The 13,331-nt window shown below is 36.9% G+C and overlaps 1 protein-coding gene across 29 annotated transcripts in view; it reads left to right on the plus strand.

Annotated features, from left to right (window-relative positions):
- MCTP1 (multiple C2 and transmembrane domain containing 1) overlaps nt 1-13,331 on the plus strand; it is a 500,114-nt gene that overhangs the window by 214,170 nt on the left and 272,613 nt on the right. For all 29 annotated transcript variants that reach the window (XM_070571402.1, XM_070571408.1, XM_070571405.1 and 26 more), the window contains exon 2: nt 8,771-8,885. In XM_070571402.1, the coding sequence (XP_070427503.1) occupies nt 8,771-8,885 (115 nt within the window). The remainder of the gene's footprint in view (nt 1-8,770; nt 8,886-13,331) is intronic.

Raw genomic sequence — 13,331 nt, forward strand, 5'->3', positions numbered from 1 at the left:
ATGTAAGAGTACTGAAAGCAGAAGAGTCAACTCAAGCATGACCTACTTTCTAATCTCTTATTAAGCATCAATGAACACGAGCAGTAGCATATACATAATATATATCATAATTTGAAAAAAAGCAGGAAGAAGCTACTTTGCATTTGAAAATCACTCGCCTCTTTACAAAGCACCTTCAGTTACATCATTTCTTTTCATTTTCATAAGTCTATTTTTTAAAGAAGAAGAAAATGAGGCCCCTAGAACTCAAAAAACTTGCCCTCTGCCTCACATCAATTTAATAGTATAACTAGGCCTTGTACACAGGTCTTTGTGTTTTGACTCCTGTAATCATTCCTCTTTTATAATAGCTCTCCTCATCCTGCCCGAATAACTACTTATACTTAAATGATTTCTTATATTTTCAAAATACTTTTACATATTTTAGCTCATAATCAAAACAGTCCATTGTAAAGTATCTATTACCCCCTTTTTAAGATTATAAAATAAAGGTGCAGAGGAAATAAGCATTTTTGTCTGAAGTTAAATAGTTATCTTGCCTGCACTTTCATCATCAGGATTTGTATCTTGTGACACAAAGGCTGGTTACAGGGTCTAATTCCCAAAGGGAGTGGTCCGTGTACATAAGGATTGAGAGAAGAGACTTTTATTTGCCTTCCTTTGGCCCAGGTTGTTTTATATACTGTAAGTGTAGGTGGAAAGGTTCTCGGCGATAATGAAGCCACGCTGCACACAACAGTCAATTTAGGGGACAAGCCGAGGGTGAGTAATCTGTGTTGTGGGAGTCCCAGAAAAGACATTCTGGGAGTACTGAATTTTGTACTTTTTTCAGCAGCAGTTAAGTGCTGTCATTTAGTGGGCCTGAGTATTTATAGACCCATTTTATTTGGTTTGGGCTATTGCAAAATGAAAGTCCCAGAACTGAAACCAGGATTGTGGTTTAGTTCTAAAACAAAACGTAGTAAAGCTTTGAGATGACCAGAGGATCTGACTTTTCTGCTTGGTTTATCTTTCTGGTTAACTGAAGGCTAACTTATGAAGTACTATAATCATGCATCCTCGTTTACCTGAGACAGTTTTGTGTATTCCTGTTTATACCACATAATTATTAATAGCACTCCCTTTCTGTCTTCAAATTATCCCAGTTTGAATCATAAATTATATGGTAAGCCTAACCATAAGCCTTTTTCCAAATTTTTGTTGAAAATTTTCATAAAAACATGAAGTTTTCCTCGCTCAGTAACTGCAGAGCATTGACCTTATTTGACCTCTGGGTGGTGCGCTAGCATTCCGGGGCCATCTGTGTGTGAGCATCAGTGATTACTGCATAGTACCGTGGAGGAAGAAATTGACGGCATGGGGCAATGTCTGTCTGTGGCCTCTCTGTGTGGCTCACTTTCTTCCATCTCACTGTCCCCTGACCGCTCCTGGTGTAAGCTGTGTAAACTGGCTGCTTTCTTGTTTCTATGCTTTTTTGCTCATTCTTGTTACTCTTTTGTTTTCTCACTCTATTCTGTTGTAAGAACCAATGACTCACTTCAGCTGTCTCATCCAAGGCCAAGGGAGCTAAGAAGGTGATAGGGGATCACACAGACCTCCAAGAGCACAGAGGTCAGAGCAGCTGGCCCTCGGGTCCCAGAGCTGCTCCACGCCTTCAACAGCGGAGTTCATAGATCGTCACTCTCCTGCCCAGCCATTGTCATGCTCTGCTTTGATTAGTTGAACTGTGTCTTTATGTCCTGCTACAAAGTCACACTCTACCCTTTACTGTAGGTAGGTTTTTCACCCCATACTTCTGCTTAATTTTAGCACCTGTGACCTGATTTGGGGTTATACATGGACCATCATGGCCTCTCCAGTCTCTCTGTTATGACCCTTTGGCTTTAGCAGCCACCTTTGACTTTTTCTTGTCTGAACTTGGTTCAAATAACTTTTGCCTAATAACTCTTTTGCTAAATGACAACTTATTGCCGACCAACGTGTTAGTTTTCTGCCGAAGTTCAGATATCCAACTCTAGTCTAATCAGCTAGGAACAAGGGGGAAGGAAGTTAATTTCCATAGACTCAAGCATAAACTGCTCTTTCAGGTGGGGCTGTGGATTAGTCAGGCACAATGACTGACATACCTAGTGAGGTATGCCCCTTGGTTGCCATGGATTTTCCCTGCTCTATGCGGTTTCAGTTTTTAAAGTAATTTAGTCATTTGACCTCTAACTAATCATAATGTTCCCTTGACATGGATTTTTGAGCTTCATTGAACTTCGAATATCTCAGTGGCTTTGAGTTCTGTTTTTGGAAATTAATTTTTAAAAACCTTTGATTTCCATTTGATGGATATTTCACTGTGCAAACCTCTTTAGTGTCGTAGAAACTGGGAGAGATGGCTAAATACAAATGATAATGACTAAGTAGAAATCCTCAGTGATGCCTCTTGATATCCTTGCTTGTTAAATTTTAAAAGTTGAAAATGTAAAAGCTTTCATGAAATTTTAACTTTAAGTGGATTCGGTTGATAGACAAAGTTAGAGCTGCACTGAGTATGGCCTGAGTGTATGGAACACGTATGGAATAACTTAACCAATCTACAGTCCATCAGCATGGCAATGCTAGAAGCACCCAAGAAAATCTGGAATCCAAACATATTCTTCCCTCCTTGTACAATGCTACAATAGCTCTACTTCCTATTAATGAGAAGAATCAACCATTCCAGCTAAGAGGGTAACCCCATTTTTTACCTGCAATGAAAATCTCAAAAAGACCCGGTGGCACTCTCAACTTCTAATTCGTCAGCACCATTATATCTTCTGGTGGAAGCTTTCTTTACATAGATAAAAAGGCCTTCTAAGCTGCAGAGCTTAACGTCATGAGAATCCCCGTATTGATTCCCACACGTATTTCTCCATTTCCTTGCTAGCATTTGTTATCTTTTATTTCTTTATAATTGCAATCCTAATAAGTGTGAGGTGATATCTCATTGTGGTTTTGATTTGCATTTCTCTGATGGTTAGTGATGTTGAGCATCTTTTCATGTACCTATTGGCCATTTGTATGTCTTCTTTGGAAAAATGTCTATTTAATTTTTTTGCCAATGTTTTAATCAGATTATTTCCTTTTTGCAATTGAGTTGTATGAGTTCCTTATATATTTTGGATATTAACCCCTGATTAGAATATGATTTGCAAATATTTTCTCCCATTCAGTAGATTGTCTTTTCATTTTGTTGATGATTTCCTTTGTTGTGCAGAAGCTTTTTAATTTGTTGTAATCCCACTTATTTATTTTTGCTTTTGTTGCCTGTGGTTTTGGTGTCATATCCAAAAATTCATTGCCAAGACCCACGTCGAGGAACTTTTTCTCTACACTTTCTTCTAGGAGTTTTATGATTTCAGGTCTTACATTTAAGTAGGTTTAATCCATTTTGAGGTAATGTTTGTGTATGGTGTATGATAAGTGTCTGATTTTATTCTTTTGCATGTGGATATCCAGTTTAACCAACATCATTTTTTGAAGAGGCTATCCTTTCACCACTTTGTGTTCTTGGTGCCCTTGTCAAGGATTAGTTGACCACAATGGGTGAATTTATTTCTGGGCTCTTTATTCTGTTCTCTTGGTCTATTAATCTGTTTTTATGCCAGTTCCATACTGTTTTGACCACTATAGCTTTGTAGTATAGTTTGAAATCAGGAAGTATGATGTCTCCAGCTTTGTTTTTCTTTCTCAAAATTGCTTTGGGTATTTGAGGTCTTTTTGGTTCCATATGATTGATCTACCAATCCCACTTCTGGGTATTTATTCACAGAAATTTATATCAAGATCTCAAAGATATACCTGCACTCCCATGTTCATTGCAGCATTATTCACAATAGCCAAGATATGGAAGCAACCTAAATGTCCATTGATGGATGAATGGATAAAGAAAATTTGCTATATACATACAATGGAATATTATTCAGCCTTAAAAAAAAAAAAAAAAGAGGAAAATCTGCCATTTGCAACAACATGGATGACCTGGAGGATATAATGTTGAGTGAAATAAGCCAGACACAGAAAGAGAAATACTGTATGATATCACTTATATGTGGGATCTAAAGTAGTCAAACTCATAAAAGCAAAGAGTAGAATGGTGGTTGCCAGTGGCTGGGGAAAGAGGAAAATGGGGAGGTGTTAGTCAAAGGGTCAAAAGTTTCAGTTATGAAGGATAGATAAGTTCTGGAGCTCTACCATACAGCATAGTGCCTATAGCTAACAATACTGTATTGTATACTTACATTTTCTAAAAATGTAGATCTTACAAGTGTTCTTAAGATACACAAAAAATGATAATAACAGTAAACAGGACAAGAGGAAACTTTGGGAGGTGGCGGATGTTTGTGGCCTTGATGGTTGTGATGGTTTCCTGGGTATATACTTATCTCCAAACTCATTGAGTTGTATATATTAAATATGTACAACTTTTTATATGTCAATCATATCTCAATAAAGTTGTTAAAAAATAGCAACAAACCATAATTGGCCTACCAATTTTCTTCTTGGAACCATTTCAGTGAGCTTGAGGAGAAATGTCTCTCTAGAACTACTTAAGTCCTTGACTTTCTTCTTTTATAGAGTTGAAGATATCCTTGGAGCTTGACACTGTGGTGGCCTGGAACTTGCTCCTCCTCTCTTTTCTGTTCTCTATTACTGGCATTACCATCCTTCCAGGAGCTCAACTCAGATTTCTGTGTGACTCATCCATCCATTTCCTGTATCTCCCACATCTTGTCAGTTGACAAATACAGTTGCTTGATCTCCTCAATATCTCTCACATTGATCTTTTATTTCCATTACCACTGACTAGATCAGGCCCTTGTGACTTAAACTGGACTGTTATGAAACCCTTTTAAATAATTTCTATACCCACAGGATTTCTCTACTCTCTTCCATCCTACAGAGAGAAAAGGCCAGGTTTTGTTCATCCCTGAAATCTAATCACATAGCCCAGAGCAGGAAGCATGAAAGATAGGCAATATATGTTTGTTAAATGAGACCTGGTTTTATTGCTTCTCTCTTCAAAAGCCTGTGAGGGTTTCCTGTTGCCCACAGGTTGAAACTCTCCTTGGCCTTTCATCACTGTACGTCAGTCTTGCTTTCCACTTTATTTCTCACACAATCCAGTGATGTACCCTCTGGTTGACTACTCACCATTGGGATCATTTTGATTTTCCAATCCTCCCATCTTCCAAATCTTCACTTGTCAAATTCCTACCCATATTCAGAACCTCCTCCATTGTTATCTCTATGAAGCCATCTTGGGTTTTTCTACCATAATAATTGATCGTTCTTTTCTGCCCTCCCAAAGACTTACTGATTACATTATAACACAATTTGTCTTTAATTATAGCTCTTGAGTGACAGGGTTTCATTTTAAATGCCAATTTTGATCAGTTAGTAATGATGACCTACAGCACTGTATTGAGAAGGATTCTAAGGATAAAATTAGGTTCCTCAAGAGAGAATATGCCAGAATAGAATACATGCTATACTTGGGCCAGGTGAAGGGAGAGAACAAACTGTGCATGGATTAGTCAACTTTGTTATAGATCCCCACGTTATGTGCCTACTCAGCTAGATCATGTGCACTTAAAGACATCTTTCTATCCTCGTAGTCTCTATCACAATCTGTGTTCAATTCGATCCTTAAACATTCTATTCCCTGATTTTAAAAGTTTACAATCTAAAATGGCAGATATGACATTTGAGATAGCATGTGATAATGGACAAGAAAGATATAAAGTGCTAATGAAATGGTCTTTGAAGACTGGGTAGGAAGACGTGGAGAACAAGAAGGGGAAGACAGTATATATTGAAAGGAAATGAAGTCAGTATCTTGGAGAGACGTCTGCACTCCTGCATTCATTACAGCATTATTCACAGTAGCCAAGATATGGAAAAAACCTAAATGTCTGTCATCAGGTGAATAGATAAAGAAAATGTGATGCACACACACACACACACATACACACAACGGAATATTATTCAGGCTTTGAAAAGCCAATAAATGTAAGTCCAGTAAATTTATTTCTTAACTAGATATTAAATTCTAAAACAGCAAAAGTGAAAAATCTGGAATAGTTTAAATTACGCTTGAAAATTTCTTAACTTGCTCATGTAGTGTAATATGCATTTAAAAATATAAAACCAGGTACCCTGTAAATTGTTTACTCTAAACTTCAAGAAGCACTCAATAGAGCAATGAAAGCTACAAAAACAATCCAGATATCTGAGCATTCAGACTTTTGTGTCTTTAAGGTGCCTATCACATGAGAGGAGGGTGTGGGGTGGGTGGAAATGTCCTCCTTTCCTGCAGATTTTATTCAATCTTTTAGAAAGTAGTAAATCTATCCATATTTAATATTTACTAATGAATTTATTTATTTGGAAACAACGAATATAAAAGAACCTAATGAAAGGCTTGGAGCATACTTGGAGCTGAACAAATGTTTGCTGGATTTGAATTTGAATCTTGCTTATGAATTAGACCCACATACAACTGTTCTTTGAAAAGTTGTTTAGAAGACCTTGGTCGGCTTCCTCTCTTTCCAAGTTGACATCTTCTGTGTGGCCCAGTAAACGATTGTCACTCTCTTGCCATTTGTACTAGTTTCATGACACCTTACCATAATTCTGGAAATGTATATTGAAGCAAAATAATAATTTTTGCCCATCAAACTTGAAAATTAGTAACATTCTATGCTGATAGGAACTCTTGTATACTCTAAATAGGAATATGAACTATTTAAAACTTTTTGGAAAAATTCATTCTATAGGAGAAATAAAAGCACAAATCCTTGTAGTGGCAAATATTGAAGCCAACACATCTGTTGATCAATATGGAAATAATTGAAGAAATTATGGTATTCTCACACTGTGGAAAATGATATGCCTCAAAAAAAAAAAAACAAAGCCAATAAACTAGAGCCGGCCCTGATGGCCTAGTGGTTAAATTTAGGTGATTCGTTGGCCCCAGGTTCGCGTCCCGAGCGTGGAATCACACCACCCGTCTGTCAGTTGCTATGTTGTGGCAGCAGCTCACATAGAAGGACTTACAACTAGGAAATACAACCATGTACTGGGGCTTTGGGGAGGGAAAAAAAAAGCTAGATAGATCTATATGTATTGATTAGAAAAATGCCCATGATATTTTTCTTAAGTTAGATAAATTGTGAGATAATAGGCAGAATATAATACTATCTTTGTTAAAAACAAAAACTGAAAACTCAACCACAGAAAAACAAACTTAGTATGTATGTGTATTTGTTTGTCTAAGACCCTCAAAAGCGTGGAAGGATATATCCTAAATTGTTAGAATTGGTACGCCCCAGGAGGTGGGGCGATTGGGTATTTGAAGGAAGAGCAAGACAATCATTTTATCTTTTACTCCTCCGTCATTCGAAGGCATGATCCAAATTAGAGGTAATAGGAATTAAAAGAAAAAGACATCTGGGAGATGTATTATGGCAATGGAGTGGATGGCATTTGGCAATTCTTTGGATGTTGGGGAGAGGGAAATGAAGAAATCAAGATGGCTGGTCAGCGTCTAGCCTGAGTGGTTGGGAGAACAGTGCTGTCATTCACAGAAACAGGGCTATCAAGAGAAGAAGTGATTCCTTTTATTGTTACCACAGGAGAGATGATGAGTTTGGGTTATCAGTCAAAGTTGTACTGCTTCTTATTTTAAACAATAATTGCTCCTATAGAAAAGTTTCTTATCTTGGTCTCGAGACCTCAAAAACAAATGCTGCTTTGTAGTTGCATTTTGTGTAAACTACAGAACTAAAAGAGCTAGACGGGTGTTTTAATATTTTACCATTATCTGTGCATATTGTTTCAAAACAAAAGAACATTTCTTTTTGAATTGGAAAAAAAGAGGAGAATTTAAAATCATCTCAAACATGTGAAAAAAAGTAAATTTACCTGCTGTTTAAAGTGGCAGAAAGTATAAAATATGACCTGTACAACTTTTACTATATATTTCTTTTGTGTTGTTTTAATATAGTTACTATTCCTCTTGCAAGTTCATTTGTAACTCAATGCCTGGTAAGTTAACAGAGTATACTGTTGCTAAAGATATTCTATAAGGCTTGCAAAGATTTTTAGTTGTAGACATACCTTGTGCACTTTTATTCCATAGAAAACAGCATTAGAAATTTAGCCCCATTGAGAATTTATTTCTTGCAAGTACTGTCAAAATGCTGGGTGAATTTATTCCTGTATAATTATATCATATTTCATGTTGGGGCTGAAATAAAAGTGTGTAATCCATCAGTGTGAACTCTTTTGCATAGACAAATGAGTCAACAAAGTCACCACAATAAATCATTCTAATTTTCACTTTCAGTTATGTGAGAATCAAACGCTCTGGCATACCTTTCTTCTCCATTCATCCTTGATTGTATTTTTACCTCAGACACTCTTCCTATGTTAGTCTTTCTTAGTTGAATTATGTGGGGCTTTCCATGGGAAATGTTTTTCACATTACATTTGTTATCCCTAATATGAGTTAAAACAGAAATTCCTATAACAGCCATGTATTTATTTTGAGTCTAAAGAACTTCATGAATCTCAAAACCTTCAGAGTACTGGGTGATTATGATATTGTGTGAATTCACAAGATGATTTATTTTATTGACTAATTCTTATAGTTTGAGTTAAGCTACGTATGGTCCCCCCCCTTGGAGGAAATAGAACAGGGACAATAAATTTAATATTTTGTGTATTTCTTGTTTTCCAGAAAATAAATACTGCTGGAACCAGTAATGCAGATGTTCCTTTGCCTGATCCCGGAATGTACCAATTGGATATTACATTAAGAAGGGGTCAAAGTTTAGCTGCCCGAGATCGAGGAGGTAAGAACATAAGAACGATATCACCTGAAAGCTTATTCTATTTGTTTGTGACAAACTTTATTTCCCTTACGATTGCTTAAATAAAAAAACTCAACTATAATTTTTAGGAGGTTGGATTCAATGATGTGGTTCAAAACGTTACCTGACTCCTCTGACCACGGAAGAAGAGGTCTTCATGCAAGTTCAAAAACACAACCCAGACAGCAAGGCTCCCACCCAACTGCTGACAAATTAGACCCTGCATTATGTACAATCAGTGACACAATAGGCTAAGTGGATGAGGCACATATTTGAAGCCACATCAGAAGTCACCTTTGGGCAGATCTGAAGTTCCTTTTGCTGCCTGGATTTCCTCAGTTGAATCTGCTGAAATTGCAGAATCCAGGACTATCATTTCACCAAAATTTTGGAGATTCTCAACAAGTGATTTTCTAGGGTTTGCTTGGATCTGGCAATAGCCACATGGTGGATTAAATAGGTCTTTGTAGGTCATGCCAAAGGACAAGACAAGGCAAATACTCATTAATGCCTAGATTCCAAATCCCAAAGCAATCTCCTGATGAACTAGCCTGGTCTGCATTAGAGATTCCATGAACCAAGGTTAGAAGCGGGGCCAGAGATAGACCCAAAATAGACCGTATAGCGTCCTTTGCATATTTTGAAATATCCGCTGTTCAAAATATGAAGACCTAAGGGCTCAGAGGGCCCACAATACCAAAGGAAGCTAAATTTGGGTGTTACTCCTCCCACTAGAAGGGAGGATAGCCCCTCAGCTTACAGTAACTTGTTGTCAGACAACCTGGAGAGTGCTCCTGGCATCAAGTGATCTTGTTTTTCTCCTTCCACAAGAGTTGACATCCATATTTAGGGAGTGAAAGGAACCAAATTAGGGCTGTAGTTTGTAAATTCTTTCTCCTATTTCTACGTGAATAAAATAGAGAACATAATTTAATATAATGGTGGAGTTTTTAAGACTAGAAACTATACAAATAGTAGATTCAACTTTTAAGTAAAAACCTATATAAATTTTGGAACATTCTTAATGAATGAAGTGACCAAAAGTGTTAGAATTTAAACACAGAGGAAATTTTCAAAAGTAGTAAGCTGGTTTAGTAGCTGAGGACAAATGTTTGTTGAATTAAACTACTTGTCACAAAACAAGGTATAAATAGATTAGAGAAAGAAAGTAATGCTAATAACATAGTATTATTTTGCTATAATTATATAACATTTTTTAGTTGTCAAAGAGCTTTTAGTTACATCATTTGACCCAAAACAGAATTGAACCAGGCATCAGGAGATCAAAATTTTATCCTAGATATCTACCCCAACAATATTAAATACATATGCACACATTTATTGCAACATTGTTTGTAATTATAAAACACTGGGAACAACGTAAATGTCCATTAATAGGAGAGTGGTTAAAATAAACATGTGATGAAATACTATACAGCTGTAAAAAAAAGAATAAGGAAAATCTCTAGGATTTGATATGGAAAGAGTTATGAGATATATTAAGTGAAAAAACAAAGTGAAATAGTATAGACAGTGTGGATTGTTTCACGTAAGAAAGAAATTATGCATTATCTGCTCATTTGTTCAAAAAGAAATATAAAAAAAAAAAATCCAGAAACTAATGAGCTTGGTAACATGTAGAATGTGGGTAAGAACAGGTGTCAAGAATGGGTGATGTGAATGAGGTGGAAGGGGTGAGGAGGAAGTGACATTTCTCTGAGTAAATCTTTTTATATGTTCTAAATCTTTAACTGTAGCAATATTTCAGCACCCCCTGAATGAATGAATTAATTAATTAATGAGTGAATGAATAAATAAATAAACAAATAACCAGGGTGTGGGAGGAACCCAAAATAGAATATAGCTCTCACCACACCTCAACAGGATGAGGAATAAAACAACTAATCTAAATGATTATGTAAAATAATACTTGGATTATACACTACAAAACTCAAGAGAAAAGAACTATACATAAATAATGTCCTCTGGACCATGGGTATCAATTCTGAAGCTATTTAATGTGTATAGTAAAAATGAACAAATAAGTACATATATCATAGATAATGAGAACCAGGTTTCTCACTGTTAGAGAAAGAAACAAATATAGAACAGGGGAAAGCTGGAATGAACCTTGAGACGTCTGAGAGATAGTAGCATGAACTAATGGTTTTTAATATAGATACAGATAGATAGAAATAAAAGTGGATAGAGGTGTATGTGTGTGTGCATGTGTGTGTGTGTGTGTGTGTTTCCTAGATCTCTCTGCTAAGAGGGCCTAGAAACAATGACAAAAGGTGAAATGACAAAGTAGCAACTAATATACCTTGGGCCCAGACCTTGGTGTCTAAATACAATTTCCCCAATAAAATTAAGCAGAGCTCCTGGAGAAATGGTTGATTTCAGATCTGGGGCAAGAAAAGTACAAGATGAGCCTGGAACATTTTGCAGTGCCAGAAAGTAAGGAAGTATTCAAAAATTGTTGGCAGAAAGTCAAAACAATGTAGGAGCCAACATAAAGGAGCTCCTAATGATCAAAGCTGGGACAATTTCAGCAACAAAATAAATAATAGCAATAGCGGATTATAACCCATAGAACAAAGTAAATATGTATGAGTTCATGCTGATAAATAAATGATTCAATAAATAAATAGGTGGAGGAGAGAGTACAGCTTTTCCATATGGTAAAATTCCAATGAACAAACATAGAAGGGAATATAGAAATAGAAAAATCACTTTTTAACCAACACCACAGTAACAATTGTTGCAGGCAAAAGTCATCAATTGATGCTAAAATTATATGTGTGAAATTATGATGAGAAACAGGATATTTGCATCATTTCCAAGTATCTCCCCACAAGATACATATGAATTATAAAGGGAAATATAGTAACTTTACAGTGGAGAAGCTTGGAAGACACCACCTTAATCAAGAGATGAAAGTTAGCGGCAGCAGTAATGAGACAGACAGACATCATGGGCCTCCTGATATGATGCCTTGAGAAAGGCATATCATTTCTATGACATTCTTGTCAAAAAAGCATAAAGTCAACGTAATCAGGAGAAGACATCAGGCAAACTCTAGCAACACATGGTACCAGTTATCTGAGCCAAGTAGTAGCTACCCTTTGGACAGAATGTGCACAGTCTCATTCCAGCATCCCCTGTGTCACCACAATTTTGAGTCTGGATGACACTGTGCATGCACCACTGTCTCTCTTAGAATAGCAAATTATTATCTGCAGAAGTCTCTGCCAAAAACAGAAAATTGCTTTTTGCTCAGGAAGATTAGCCCTGAGCTAACATCCACTGCCAATCTTTCTCTTTTTGCACGTGAGCAACTGCCACAGCATGGCCCACTGACAGACAAGTGGTGTAGGTCAGCTTCTGGGAACTGAACCCTGGCCACTGAAGTGGAGTGCACTGAACTTAACCACTTGGCCACTGGGGCGGGCCCTTGAAAATTTTTTTAAAGTATATTACTTTGTAGAAGTGAAAAATATCCTGAAGTGTTTAAAAGGCAAACTCCAGTCCAGCTTCACTATTTTACTTACTTGCCAGGCATTCGCGAAGTTTTATTGGGTGGATATGAAAAGAGATATTCAAACAGAGGACACGATCTGTGTTAAGTTTGGGATTGATTCAAATTTGTGTTAGACTCTCCTATGAGTATCTGATGTGTTAAGGATGTGACTGGATAGACAGTGTTGAGGGCCGCTTTAGATGTGAGATTTTATATACATGTAATTTATATGCTTATAGGATAATTAGGTGGAAATGGATAGTTTGAAGTGAGAAAACAAGCTGGGCAGCATTGCAGTCATGTGGGAGGATAGTTTTGAGTGCCGGGACTGGGATTATGGGTGAGGAAATGGAGGAAGGAAAGGAAAATATGAGAGAAGGTTCAGGGGAATGTCCAGTGGCACCTGGGATCTATTGGAGGAGAGGGTTCAAAAAAATTATCGAGTTTTAAGGCTGATAGTGCCTTGGAGCCATGTGGATTTTGGAAAAAGTTGAATGTAAGCAAAAATATTTGTATAACTATTAGAATTAGCAGAATTTGTACTCTTTTATCATTTATTACGTTGATGCTTTCGCCTACTGCCCAACAAAACCAAAATGCCTGTGACCCCTATGTCCCATATCACACTCGCACAGAAAAGTGGAAGGGAAAAACTCATTTCCACCATCACCACCATCGCTAGAATGTTGTTTGAATGTTGCATCTCCAGAATCTTCCTTCATACATAATGAGCACCGAGGTGTGCTCAGCAGTCAAAACTGGCCATCATTTTGCCATTTTTATAACCTGTTTTGCAGAACGACAACCAGATGGCTTCTTGGAATGCTACTGCCTGTTCCTAAGTTTATTACCTCTGCTTTAAGCAGCCTGATGGACCAGAAAGCACATGATCTTGGGGAGTCTGACAC

The sequence above is a fragment of the Equus przewalskii genome, chromosome 13, assembly GCF_037783145.1.
Source record: "Equus przewalskii isolate Varuska chromosome 13, EquPr2, whole genome shotgun sequence".
NCBI classification, from domain to species: Eukaryota; Metazoa; Chordata; class Mammalia; order Perissodactyla; family Equidae; genus Equus; species Equus przewalskii.